The sequence below is a fragment of the Poecilia mexicana genome, unplaced genomic scaffold, assembly GCF_051168715.1.
Source record: "Poecilia mexicana isolate PSO_F unplaced genomic scaffold, ASM5116871v1 scaffold_16, whole genome shotgun sequence".
NCBI classification, from domain to species: Eukaryota; Metazoa; Chordata; class Actinopteri; order Cyprinodontiformes; family Poeciliidae; genus Poecilia; species Poecilia mexicana.
Genome location: NW_028263385.1, coordinates 3,064,668 through 3,077,929, shown reverse-complemented (window position 1 = coordinate 3,077,929; position 13,262 = coordinate 3,064,668). Strand labels below are relative to the sequence as shown.

The following is a 13,262-nucleotide window of genomic DNA, read 5'->3' as shown; positions in this document are numbered from 1 at the left end:
ACCTGGATTAAATGGTAGCTCGTCAGAAGACGTAAGAGGAACATTGACAAGCTGAAAATGTTGTTACTACCACCAGGGAGAGAACTAAAACGTGCAGGATGCCGGCCCTCGAGGACCGACTTTGGACACCCCTGTGTTAGATATATATAGCAATGTAAATAAAAATGACATCGTTTTGCTGCAAAGAAAAAAAAACACAGCTGAGAATAATATATAAACTGTATAAGTCTTGGAAAAAAGAACAATAAATTAATCTACAGACACAAATCTGCCAAAGTTTAACCACAAAGTAAAAAATACAACGCTACCTGAAAATCATCACATTTGAACCCTAACAATGTAATAACTTAAACATTAGAGAATATTTGAGCTTTAGTTTAAAAAGTTAAAACCTAAGATTTACTAAATCTTCACAGTTTAATAAATTCTAATCGGAAGGTCCTAAAATCAAGATGGCCAAAAAAGAAGCTGTTTGCTGATTTTAGTCTGAGGATTCTGGTCCTGGGAATAATCCTCAAAGTGAGACCTCTTCCTTTTCCGACCCTCTCTGATTGAAATCATTCCACTACGTCAGGTCGTCCGGTCCGCTCGGAGAAGATGTCTGCGACGGGTTCAGGCGGACCAGGACCCGGACCAGGACCCGCCACGGGCTCCGGGTCCGGGGCCTCCAACCCCCGAAAGTTCAGCGAGAAGATCGCCCTGCACACCCAGAGGCAGGCCGAGGAGACGGCCGCCTTCCAGGAGGTTATGATGGACATCACTTCGACCAGGGTGAGTGCGAGACGGAGGAGGTAGGAGGAGGGAGCTCTCCGGAGGAAGAAAGGCCTGTCCGGGTCTTCGAGAGGCACCAGATCCGCTGGCTCTGCTGAGCCGACTGGATATTTTTGTTTGGGTTCGGTTACTTTAGAAAGAAAAATATGTTTTCAGGGATAACGCGAGAAGCTTCTGTCTCGTTTAGAGTCGGAAGCGCTTCGGTTTTCTTCGTTTCCGTCGTTAGCGGGGCTAGCTTCTGTTAGCAGCGATGCTAACTGTTTACCACTGCACTGCTGGGAGCTGTCCGGCTGCTGGAGCCGGGAATGAGGCGTCCTAACCCGGGTGAAAAACTGAGAGCTGTCCGGCTGCTGGAGCCGGGGAGCCTCTGCTCTGTTCCGGTTTGTTGTGTTTTTCAATGTTTGCGGTGGTTTTGAACAGACTCCAACTGTTTTTAGACCTGTTAACAGTCCGTTTTCATCCCATCCTGGGTTCAGATTTGTTGACCTGAAGCATCCAGCTACACGTTAAATTCTTCATCGGCAGTTTGGCTTTTCTTTGGACTTTGGCTGCTCCTCCACTCAGTTCCTGTTCGTGTCCAGACCGGTGTTTTCATCTCCAGGCTCTGCTGGTAGAGGTGGTATCATGATCTGGGCTGGATCATCTCGGCAGAGCTTTCAGGATTATACTTCTTCCCACAGACGAAGACTGGTTTGGAGATTCGTATTAATAAATTAGTTTTTTAAAAGCGACTTTATGGATTGATTCTGTTGATTAAACATGAACAGAAAAATCTTCATGGGTGAAAACTTTTTCTCAGCTCAGTTCCTGCAGAAAAACAAACCTGAACCTGTTTCATCTGCAGAAACTTCTGGAGAACTTTGGTCCTGAAACCGGGCCAGAGATCTGCCTGTGCAGCTGTTTGATTCTGGTTCTGGAGTCGGCAGAATGAACCCAGGTTCTCGGCAGCTGAAGGTCGGGTCCAGCTGGTGCTGATGGACCTCCAGAATCGTTCAGAAGCCTCAGTCTGCTGCAGCCCAATAGGCCGGTCCAAACCGGATGTAGTTCTGCTGGGTTCTGTTTGGCTCTGTTCAAACCGTCCAGTACCAGCCGGATCGGGCCTGCCTGACGGAGTTGTTGTGACAACATAGGTCATGAGACCGAGTTCATTCATGCTGAATAAACTCAGATATTTAGACATGCAGTCTGATGATGATGATGATTTTGACCAGAACCTGTGGTTGTCCCGGCAGCTGCAGGCCCAGAAGTTACGCCTGGCCAGGAACCAGGGGCCGTACTACGGTGGTTCCTTACCCAACGTCAACCAGATCGGCCGCAACCCGCAGGACTTCCAGGTGAGCCGCTAACTTGAGCTGGACAAGATTTAGCATTAGCCTCCACCGGTCCTCTGTTAGCGTTAACCTCCACCAGTCTTCTGTTAGCGTTAACCTCCACCAGTCCTCTGTTAGCCACCACCAGTCCTCTGTTAGCCACCACCAGTCCTCTGTTAGCCACCACCAGTCCTCTGTTAGCCACCACCAGTCCTCTGTTAGCCACCACCAGTCCTCTGTTAGCCACCACCAGTCCTCTGTTAGCCACCACCAGTCCTCTGTTAGCCTCCACCAGTCCTCTGTTAGCCTCCACCAGTCCTCTGTTAGCCTCCACCAGTCCTCTGTTAGCCTCCACCAGTCCTCTGTTAGCCTCCACCAGTCCTCTGTTAGCCACCACCAGTCCTCTGTTAGCGTTAACCTCCACCAGTCTTCTGTTAGCGTTAACCTCCACCAGTCCTCTGTTAGCCACCACCAGTCCTCTGTTAGCCACCACCAGTCCTCTGTTAGCCACCACCAGTCCTCTGTTAGCCACCACCAGTCCTCTGTTAGCCACCACCAGTCCTCTGTTAGCCACCACCAGTCCTCTGTTAGCCTCCACCAGTCCTCTGTTAGCCTCCACCAGTCCTCTGTTAGCCTCCACCAGTCCTCTGTTAGCCTCCACCAGTCCTCTGTTAGCCTCCACCAGTCCTCTGTTAGCCTCCACCAGTCCTCTGTTAGCCTCCACCAGTCCTCTGTTAGCCTCCACCAGTCCTCTGTTAGCCTCCACCAGTCCTCTGTTAGCCTCCACCAGTCCTCTGTTAGCCTCCACCAGTCCTCTGTTAGCCTCCACCAGTCCTCTGTTAGCCTCCACCAGTCCTCTGTTAGCCTCCACCAGTCCTCTGTTAGCCACCACCAGTCCTCTGTTAGCCTCCACCAGTCCTCTGTTAGCCACCACCAGTCCTCTGTTAGCCTCCACCAGTCCTCTGTTAGCGTTAGCCTCCAGTCTCCAGTGTCCTCCCCAGTATGACTCCAGTAAAGTGTTGTGTTCCTGTTGACCTGGAATCCTCCTTCATTGCGGCTGAATTGTGTTTCAGTGTTTCCGTCTTGATGGAATATTTTCAGCTGTGGCCATAAAAGTCTCAGAATGTGATGTCTGAGCCCAGCGGTGAACGTCTCTTCTTCTGCTGTTCCTCCACTCAGGGCTCGTTCCAGTCCGGCCTGGAGTCCAGCCGCTCCACCCGCCACCACGGCCTGGTGGAGCGGGTCCAGAGGGACCGCCGCTTCGTCTCGCCGGTCCGACCGTATCGGAACCGCCAAGTATCCTTCAGAACCGCTGTTCCTGCTGACCTAGAGGTTCTGCTGCGGTCTGGCCCCGGCTGTTGCTAGGCGACACAGCCTCGGTCTGAACTCTGCAGAGCTAATGAAATGACAGAACCCTAACCTGTCACACTGTGACGGGTTAGGCTCTAGAAATGTGACTTTAATTCAGAAGGAGAAGAAGAGCAGTTTGAATAGTGGTGCTTTTATTGTGAAAGAGCCTGACTGTGTTGTTGCTCCTTAACCTGCCGCTTCCCCAGGTGGAAAACTCTCTGTACAGCACCGCCTACCTGTCCCCGCCCCCCGACGCCAGCTGGAGAAGGTGTAGTCTGATGCTCCCCCCCTCCATCTCCATGGAGATGTGTCTGTCCTCTGGGACGCCTGTTTGTCTCTTTCCGAGCCCCCTGTGTGTTCCCGCCTCTCCAAAGCCCCACTGTGACCCCAGCGTGACCCCAGGTGGTTCAGCGGAGCAGCAGAGGCTCATCAGGCAGACGGCAGGAGGAGAGGAGACGCAGTCTGTCCTCAGGGGACGATGTCCCGCATGTTGCCGTGTAGCATGTAGCATGTAGCATGTAGCTCACATGCTAAGGAAATAATCCGTCTGAACCAGCTGTCGGCTCAGGGACGGCTCTGGACGCCTGGCTGAGGTTCAGCTGCTCCGCCCCGATGGAGCCGTCGGCCTACGAGCTGATCTCCACGATCTCTCAGGGCTTTGGTTTGGACTTTGCCTGGGTCGATCCAGAACCAGAACCAGTAGAGTGGTGCTGAGATCTGGACCTGAAAAGATTCCTGACTCCTGTCAGGATGCGTGACCTTTTGGTGACCTTTAGGTGACGCATCGAGCTCAGATGGAGCTGCAGCCTCTGATGGATCTTTGGGGTTTTCCTGCGACTGAATACTGGTTTGGGTCAGAACCAGAACCACTCAGGATCCCGGCCAAGATCCAGAAATCCTGGAGATCAGCTGATCCGGGGAACGTCTGGGTCAGAACCAAAGCAAAGATCACTGTCCTGCCGTTGCTGGTTCTGGTTCTGGTTGCTGTGGGTCACACAAAGTGGATCCCTCTGTTTCATTAACAGCTGAAGCACTAACAGGAAGCGGGTCTGGGCCGCTGCTGCTTCTTCTGTGGTTTTTCTGTGGCTTCGTTAATCTGTTCCTGCAGTTTCAGTCGTTTTAACTCCGAGCCGCTTCCCTTCGCTCCGTTCCGTTTCACGGCCTCTCCCGTTGGGTTTCAGATGGTCTGCAGCCGGTTCTGCTGGCGGGCGGCAATAGAAGCGGTCCAAACACACCGCCCTGTGGAGCGCCACGAAGAGCAGAAGGACGGGGAAGATTAGGAAAACACAAAAGCGTCTTAATTCTCACATAAAACTGTCAGAATGAAGGCAACTGACGTTTTTTATTTCCAGAATAAAGTTATAAAATTATCAGGAAAAAATGTGATTTTAATGAGTAAAAAGCTTTGATAGATTCATCCAGATCCCACGTGACAAACTCACTTATCACGTTATTGCGACTTTACATAATGGACGTTGGATGCTGTTCTCCCAGTTTGTCCTACTAAAACCTGATGACCAGATCTCGGCCCCGCCCCCTCGCTGCCTCTCTCTTCCTCCTTTCTTGGCTTGCGTTCCTCTTCCTCGTCGCCCTGCAGCCTCTCCCTCTTTCTCTTCCGCTCTCTCTTTTTCTCTCTCTCTCCCCGGTCGCTGGAGGAAAATAACTTTGTCTTGTTGTCGATCACTGAAAGGAACTGGTCTGGAAACTTCCCTGGAGATAAAAGCCAGTTGTTCCGTCTTCCCACCACAGCGCTCAACAGGTGAATCCTCCTCTTCCTCCTCTTCCTCCTCTTCCTGACAGTGTGAGACGTTTCTGTTTCCTGTTCCTGTCTGTTTCATCCGTCCATCTCTCTGCTGTCTGAGCTCCACACTAGATCTGTACATCCACTCACATCCAGCTGCAGGTTTGTTGCTGCAGCTGCTGCAGGTTTGTTGCTGCAGCTGCTGCAGGTTTGTTGCTGCAGCTGCTGCAGGTTTGTTGCTGCAGCTGCTGCAGGTTTGTTGCTGCAGCTGCTGCAGGTTTGTTGCTGCAGCTGCTGCAGGTTTGTTGCTGCAGCTGCTGCAGGTTTGTTGCTGCAGCTGCTGCAGGTTTGTTGCAGTCTTTGGGTCGCAGTGATGCAGCGTCTCCAGCTGCTTTCAGCCCTTTGAACATCTTCTTCTTCTCTCTTCCTGAATCTGTGTTTCCCCCCCTCCAGGACCAATTCTGACTCCGCCCTCCACACCAGCGTCATGAACCCCCCAATGGGAGACTTCAGCATGGCAGGACCCGCCCTGACCCCCCAGGGAGCCGGACGCAGTGGTGAGCACCATGGATGGATGCTGGTTGGATGGATGCTGGTTGGATGCGCCGCCCCTCAGTCTGAAGCCTCTCTCTCTCTCTCTCTGCAGGGCCGAGCGACACAGAGAACAGGAGAAGTGAGTCGGAGCTGCTGGAAACTCGCAGTGATGCTCCCATAGTTCTAGTTCTCGGGTCAGAACCTCCTGGCATAGTCACTCCATAGACATAATATAAGCATAGACCCTCATGGACCGCTCTCGCCTATTGGAGCTGACGAGATTTAGGGCGGCCATCTTGGAGCGGTCCACCACTCCACTCAGCGTTATGTGTTTAGCAGCACAATGACGTATCAGCGGATTTAATCGATCATAACACACTTTTTGTTACTGTAAACCATATTCAAACATCTATCAAAGCTACATTTATAAACAATTGTATTTTTTAAGTATGTTTTTAATACATAGTTCATCATATTTAAATATGCTTAGTGGCTATAACAATAGAATAGGAATGGAATATTCTGATATCGATGAATGAAGAGCATATTACAAAGCACACAGCCGTTCATAGTTTATTTAATAAATTATTTAGTAATATCAATATATATTTATATAACTATACAAACACTAATAAATAAGGATTAATAATGGCACAAAAAATAATGATTAATAGAGAATTTTATATATATATATATATATATATATGTTTTCCAGCTCCAGAGATTCAGCAGCTGATTGAGTCCAAAATCCGGTGAGATCCATCCTGCAGTGAATCCGTCTCTCTTTATAGATTTCTCCCTCTTCTTCCTCACATCGTGTCTTTAGGAAACTTTCAAAACAAAAGCTGAAGATTTAGGATGTATCTTACTTTGACAGAGTGAAAGAATATAAATAATAGTCTTTACCACCTGTGTAAACTTTGCTGGTGAATGTTATAACACATAATATAAGTTTTATAATATGTGTTATATTGTTTCATTTCTAATATAGGCCCTTGTGTCAGATAATCTAAGTCAATGTTAGAGAATAATTAATTCCTTTAGATTAACAGAATCTCAGTCAGCCTTCATAGCGGGGCTGAACCCGTATTACACCAAGCACTGTAGCTAATATTAGCACTGTAGCTAATATTAGCTGGTATCTCGCCGGTGGACATAAATACAGTAAAGTAATATTCTAATCACAATATATACACAATAATATGTCCATCTTACTTGTGAAATGTTGTCTGTGGAGCCCTCACATCAATAATCCATCGACCAGAACAACAATATCCCTCAGTGCTGAGGCATCTTCTGCTGTTTTGGTTGAGCAAAGTAGGAGGGTATACCGCTCCAAGATGGCCGCCGTGTTTCCTGCGCCGGAGCGGCCAATCAGGGGTCTACTCTTATAGTATGTCTATGGAGTCACTCCATCCAGGTCCAGTTTCTGCAGAACCAGATGTACTGGGAGGACAGGAGGGTGGTGTCTCTCTGCCCTCTGATTGGACAGAAACCAGGAAGTGATCTAGCAGTGGGACACAAACTCTTACAATTGGCTGGGATCCACAGGAAACTTCCTCAGGTTCTGATCAAGTTCTGATCCAGTGTGTCAGAACGCTGTGTGTTAAGAGGTTCTACTACTGGTTCTGATGGTTCTGCTGCTGGTTCTGATGGTTCTGTCCTCCATCCTGCAGTGTTCCCCTATCCGGTTCCTCCCATTGAGGAAAATGTTTTGGACGAAGACAAACTGCTCAAAGCCTGGGACGCCAAGAAGGTACAGTTCAGTTCTCCTCTCAAGTTGGACCCGGCTGGACCTAAGCAGAACCTTGTGGTTCTGGATGAAGCACAAGGTTCTGCTGTTTTTTTTTTCTTCTTTTCTTCTTCTGCGTCTCTGAGCGTCTCTGTTTTCCGACCAGCTGTCTCTGCCGTCGTCTCGACCCAAGTCCTGTGAGGTTCCAGGCATCAAGTAAGTCTTGGTTCTGATCCATAGTTCCTCCAGAGGTCCAGTCCCGGTTCTGACCGTCTTCTCACTCGTCCTAGCATCTTCACGTCCCCAGAACAGCCGTCCACGCCGGTCCAAGGCGTCCCTCAGGTCCCCAACACCGGCGGCTCGCTGCCCGACCTGTCCAGCCTCCACTTCCCGTCGCCGCTGCCCACGCCGCTGGACCAGGACGAGCCCGGTTACCCAGCATCCTCTGCTCTGAGCGGGGGCAGCAGCACTGGAAACCTGGCCTCCACCCTCACCCAGATGGGGATCAACACCGCCGGAGGAAACGGCAGCTACCACCAGCCAGCACCAGGTCAGAACCTGCCGGGTCAGGAATCAGAACCTTTAACTTCCTTCTAATGTCTTCTGGACACAAAACACTGCAGCTCTGTTGTCTACAAATGTTATAAACATATTTTTCTGGTTTTATATAAAAACGTCTCTAAATCAAACCATGATTTCCCTGAAGGTTTGAAACACCGAAGCGTTTGGACGAATCTCAGCACAGAGGAGGGAAAATATTCTTACACAAGTGGAATTTTATTGTTTCTGAATTTCAACCTGAATAAATTGAAGAAACCTGAACCCTGAGCAGATTCTCTGCAGAACCGGGCCTGGACGTTTGTTATGGCTCCGTTAAAGAGCCACAGTTTTACTTTTATTCCCCTTTTAGTTCTAGAATAACAAAAATAAGCAGAAGCTACAAATACTTAAAAAAATTGTGTAAGCTACTGCTAAACTACCAGATGCATAACATGAGCAGAAGCTAACGCTAAAACATTAAACACACAAGAAATTAATGTGTTTAATACATTAATTTCCTACCAGTAAACATTAAAGGATATTGGAGAAAGCGATTGCTAAACGCATAAAAACTTAGCATAAGCTAATGGTAAATACTTTAAGATATTAGCTTAGGGTATTGCTAATTACCCCAAGCTTCTCTGCAACGTTTGCACCTTAGAAATGATCAGGAGCTTTTGCTAAACATGCAGCTTCCACTAAACCACTAAAAACTGTCAGGTGAGGACAGAAATCAGGATTCGAATGGTGATAAATTCATTCAGGGAAGCAAAAATTAAAATAATTTCTACTGTATCAAACTGATGATGAGGAAACATTCAACTAATTATATAAAAGTGGGAATCAGAGCTTGGCATGGCGATTACAGATGAAGATTGGTTGGATGTGTGGAAAACGGGCGGATATGAGGGAGTTCACATGGAAAAATCCAACACAATTTTTCATCCCGGCTAAAGTCCAGAATAGTTATAAAGCATAAATACGGGGTGTTGGAGGATCTGTGGATCAGTGAAGGCTGATCATTCTCACATGTTTGGAACTGTCCTGGAATTGGTCAGTTTTGGAAAAATGTGCACAAAGATTCTGGGATATGAGTAGCATGGTGCTACAGCTCTGCAACTGTAACGGCATGAAAGTAAGAGTGAAATATAGGTACAATGTTAATATCTAAGCTTTTGGGAGGAAATGGGGAAAGGTGGCGCCCCCTGGGCAACAACAATGGAATGATGGAAGGAATCTACATTATGGAAAAGCTGATACATGGTTTGAGACTTTAGCAGGACAGAAGAAATGGAGAATATTCAAGACTAAAGACAAAAGAACTGGTCAAAGGTCAAATAGAGGAATATCTCTATTCATACACATTAAGTACGTAAACAAATGTGAAAAATACTAATAAATAAAGAAAACCAGTCAGGTGTATGAATAATTCTGGGCTTGACTGTGCGTTCTGGAGGTGTCGCGCCACCGTGGTTTCAGTGAAGCCGGATGGAGTTCTGGAAAACGAGATGTGGTCTGCAGAAGCCATGATGCTGCCACCACCATGCATTCAGTCTGCTTGGGTCTGAGTGACCCTGATCTCTGGGAAAACGTTCCTGCAGGTTGTATTTCTGGACGTGTTGATCTCCGGACCTGTGACTTGTTCTGGACACCATCGGCGAGCTGCGCTCTAAATTTAACCCCCGGGTTCAGAGGCGGCGGGTTCATTCTTCCTCTGCAGTCGGAAAACGTCGGCGTGTTTTGGTGGCTGCAGGAGCCGCAGGCAGGAAGCTGCAGCAGCAGACTGCACCTGGATCAGTTTCAGACAGGAAGTGCCTCTGATTACCATCGCAAATGTTCAGAGCGCAGTCGGTGGGAGGTTAAAGGTCAGATGTGGAGCTGAGACGAGCTGCAGCGTGTCTGCAGCGCCACCTGCTGTCTGCTCAGGTCTCTGTCGATTTAGAAATCGGTTCTGGTTCTGATCCGTGCTGGGAGGGGTCAAAGGTCAACTCCAGACCAGTCCATCAATCTCTGAGAGACAAAGAGTTCGAGGTCATGACACACAGGAAGCCTCAGACGGCATGAAGCACGGAGGTGTAGGAGTGATGATGTGGGCTTGCTTTGCAGCCACTGGACACAGATTGCTTTCAGTCCGTCTTCTACTTCCTGTAATGATTTTTTTCTACTTCCTGTCTGTCGTTCTGCTGCCTCAGGTCTCCTGGCGTCTCTACAGAGCACGCTCAGTAACCCCAACCTGCAGTCGTCGCTAAGCAACCCCAACATCCAGTCGTCCCTCAGCAGCCACTCCTTCTCCAACTCTCTGAGCTCCGCCTCCCTCCACTCGTCGCTAAGCAACCCGTCTCTGCAGTCGTCGCTCAGCTCCTCCCCCTCCCTTCCGTCCTCCCTCAGCAGCCAATCGCTGCACTCGTCCCTCAGTAACTCCTCCCTCCAGTCCGGCGGCTACGGTGGCGGAGGGGGCGTGGCCGGATCTGGCTCCTCCCCCTACTCGGCGATGCTGGCTGGGCAGGGCCAGGCGTCGCTCAGCACGTCGCCGCGGAGACGGGCCCAGCTGTCGCCGCTCATCCTGCCGATGGCGGGGGAGTCACGGAGGATCCACCCCAAACAGTTCTCCCCCACCATGTCCCCCACCCTGTCCTCCATCTCCCAGGTAACCAGCCCTCCTGGAGCCGGGTGGAGATGGAAGCACATCAAGTTCCTCCAACAGGAAGTGCTCCCCTCACCACCCCGTGATGTCACTTCCTGTGTCCCCGCAGGGCGTCCCGTTGGACACCAGCTGGCTGCCGGCAGACCAGCGCCTCCCTCCGTACCCGCTCAGCCAGCCGGGCCAGCAGAACCCGTCTCTGGGTCAGAACCAGCAGATGCTCCGCCTCCAGCAGCCCAGAACCAATCAGCAGCAGCTGCACCTGCAGAACCTCCGGAACCAGCACCTGCAGCAGTTTGGACCGGTATGTCAGGATCCTCACCCCATTTTGATGTTCTGACCCGGTTCTGACCCGGTTCTGCTCCTACACAGTTGCAGAGGTCCATGAGACCGCAGCAGAACCCGCCCGTCAAGTCAGAGAGCGCTTTGGACCCGTGCAGCCAGACGTCCTCCCAGTACCGGTCCAAACCGGACCAGAACCAGCAGGCAGAGCAGCAGCACATCAACCTGAACACAGACTTCTACAACGTGAGTACCAGAACCAGGGTAGTGTCCAATCGGGTCAGAACCTCACATAGAAACAGTCCCATCTTCGCCCAACGTTCTGCGGTCCGTGTGTCGCGCCCTGGCGGCCCCCCAGGGGGCCACGGCCCCCACGTTGAGCAGCCTGGTTTAGCTGCTGACGTCCTGATGTGCTTCTTGCAGGACGCACTGTTCAGTTCGCTGCTGGACGATCCGTACCTCAGCCTGCAGCTGTCCGGAAAATCACACCAGCAGGTGACACTTCATTTATCTATCAATTTCTTCATGTAACTCACTGCCAGGCCTCAGTCGTCCGCATGTCTTAGCCGAGCCTCCGTCCAGCACTGCAGGCTGCCGCTCACCACAGGTTCAGTCCAGGAACATGCAGATTAAACTTATTAAAATAAATAAATGCTCCACTCTGCCAGGAGAAAGCTTTATTATTCTCCACACCATGTGCTGCAGTTCTGCCCTCCACCAGCTGGGGGCAGCACCAGCCCTGCTGCCTCCTTAACCAGTCTTCTCCCTCTGCTCCAGTTCCCGGCTGAGAGTCCGGTTGACGGCCTGAACCACAGCGGACCGGGTCAGAACCAGTTCCCGTCCAACAGCCAGGGGGCGCTGGAGCTGCAGCAGCCCGGCGACCCGCAGCGGCTCAACCACCAGAACCGGAACTACAGCGGTGGAGACGGCCGCCAGAACGTCCCCAACATCATCCTCACAGGTACCTGCCAGAACCACCAGAACCTCACGCTGTTCTGACTCGGTTCTGACCCATTCCCTCCCCCTGCAGGAGACTCTCCCCCCGGTCTGTCCAAGGAGATCACCAGCGCTCTGTCCCACGTCCCCGGCTTCGAGATGGACGCCTTCTCTCTGGACGAGCCGCTGCGCATCGACCCGCTGGCGCTGGACCTGCTGGAGGGCGAGCTGATGCTGGCCGACCCGGCCGTGGAGGACTCCTTCCGCTCCGACCGCCTCAAATAACCGGGCCGCACCGGGTCCAGACACTCATCCCTCCACATGGAGGGTTAGACTGAAGACCTGGAAACTCTCTGGGTTCTGGTTCTGGTCCATCTGGCCCCAAGATGCAGAAGAGGAAATGTAAGAAAACAAAAAAAAAAAAAAACCAGCAGCGCTGTGAGGATCTTTGTTACACGGAAGCAGAACCAGGACCAGAACCGGTACTGCTCTGTCAGATGCACAGTGGGTCAGTGAGTCACTCAGAGAACCACTTCAGACCCGATCTGGTCCGCCTGCAGAACCTTTCCTACTTCGTTACTCCAGAGGACATCCTGAACCTGGTAAAACCAGGAAGCAGAACCGGAACCACCCGGTCCATATGTCTGTGGTTCTGGACCCACTCGACCCAGAACTCCAGTTCATTTCGTGTCAAACATCAGCTCAGAGTTCAGATTTTCTGAAGCAGACCCTGAATGCACCACAGTTCCACGGAAGCCGCCAAAGTCCAAAGAAAAGCCCAGAACACTCGGTCCACCGGGACGGGAAGACCGGATCAGAACCAGTTCACTCAGGAGGATCTGGTCCTGAAAAATATCAGCCCAGTTCATGTAATCAGAATCTCTGTGGTCCTCTAGAACCCAGCAGGTCCAAAGCTGCATGACCCGGGAGAACAAACACCTCCGGAACCAGACCGTGTCTGAACTGGAACGGGTCGGAACCAGACCGGGTTGGAACCGGACCGTGTCTGAACTGGAACGGGTTGGAACCGGACCGGGTCTGCTGCCTCCAATAGCCCCTCCTCTCTGATCTGGGTCTGGGTCCAACCAGAACCAGAAAAGCCCTTCAATGATTTTTACAGAAAGATGAAAAATAGATTTTTGCACTTTGAAGGAAAAAAGTAAAAATATTTTAAATGTTTATATTTTTATTTCTGCCCAAAGTCAAGATGTCTCCTGATTGGTGGGATGAACCCTTAAGCCCCGCCCACTCACTGTGATGGACAGCGCTTAGCCACGCCCCCTGCCTGCTGCTGCGTCCGTTTTTCAGCCATATTTTTTCTGTAACATGTAAATAAGTTTGTATTTTATTAAGATTTGAAATGTGTACAAAGTTTCTAATATGAGAGTCTAATAAACTCTGCAGTCGTGTTCTTCTGTCCAAGAA

General features: G+C 50.5%; 1 protein-coding gene across 2 annotated transcripts; it reads left to right on the top strand.

Moving 5' to 3' along the window:
* The first annotated feature begins 187 nt into the window (after window positions 1-187).
* Window positions 188-13,262, top strand: LOC106907428 (CREB-regulated transcription coactivator 2). 2 transcript variants are annotated; one of them, XM_014973121.2, is made up of 16 exons: window positions 188-771; window positions 2,004-2,105; window positions 3,261-3,377; window positions 3,638-3,699; window positions 5,122-5,190; window positions 5,626-5,729; window positions 5,819-5,845; window positions 7,383-7,462; window positions 7,605-7,654; window positions 7,729-7,988; window positions 10,171-10,625; window positions 10,732-10,923; window positions 10,992-11,147; window positions 11,325-11,396; window positions 11,679-11,862; window positions 11,932-13,262. In XM_014973121.2, exons 1-16 carry the CDS (start codon window positions 598-600, stop codon window positions 12,120-12,122), a joined length of 2,295 nt encoding a protein of 764 aa, XP_014828607.2. In that variant the 5' UTR covers window positions 188-597; the 3' UTR covers window positions 12,123-13,262. The 2 variants fall into 2 exon arrangements, with proteins under 2 accessions (XP_014828607.2, XP_087870306.1); XM_088014180.1 differs by lacking the exon at window positions 5,122-5,190 and having other exon boundaries at window positions 189-771.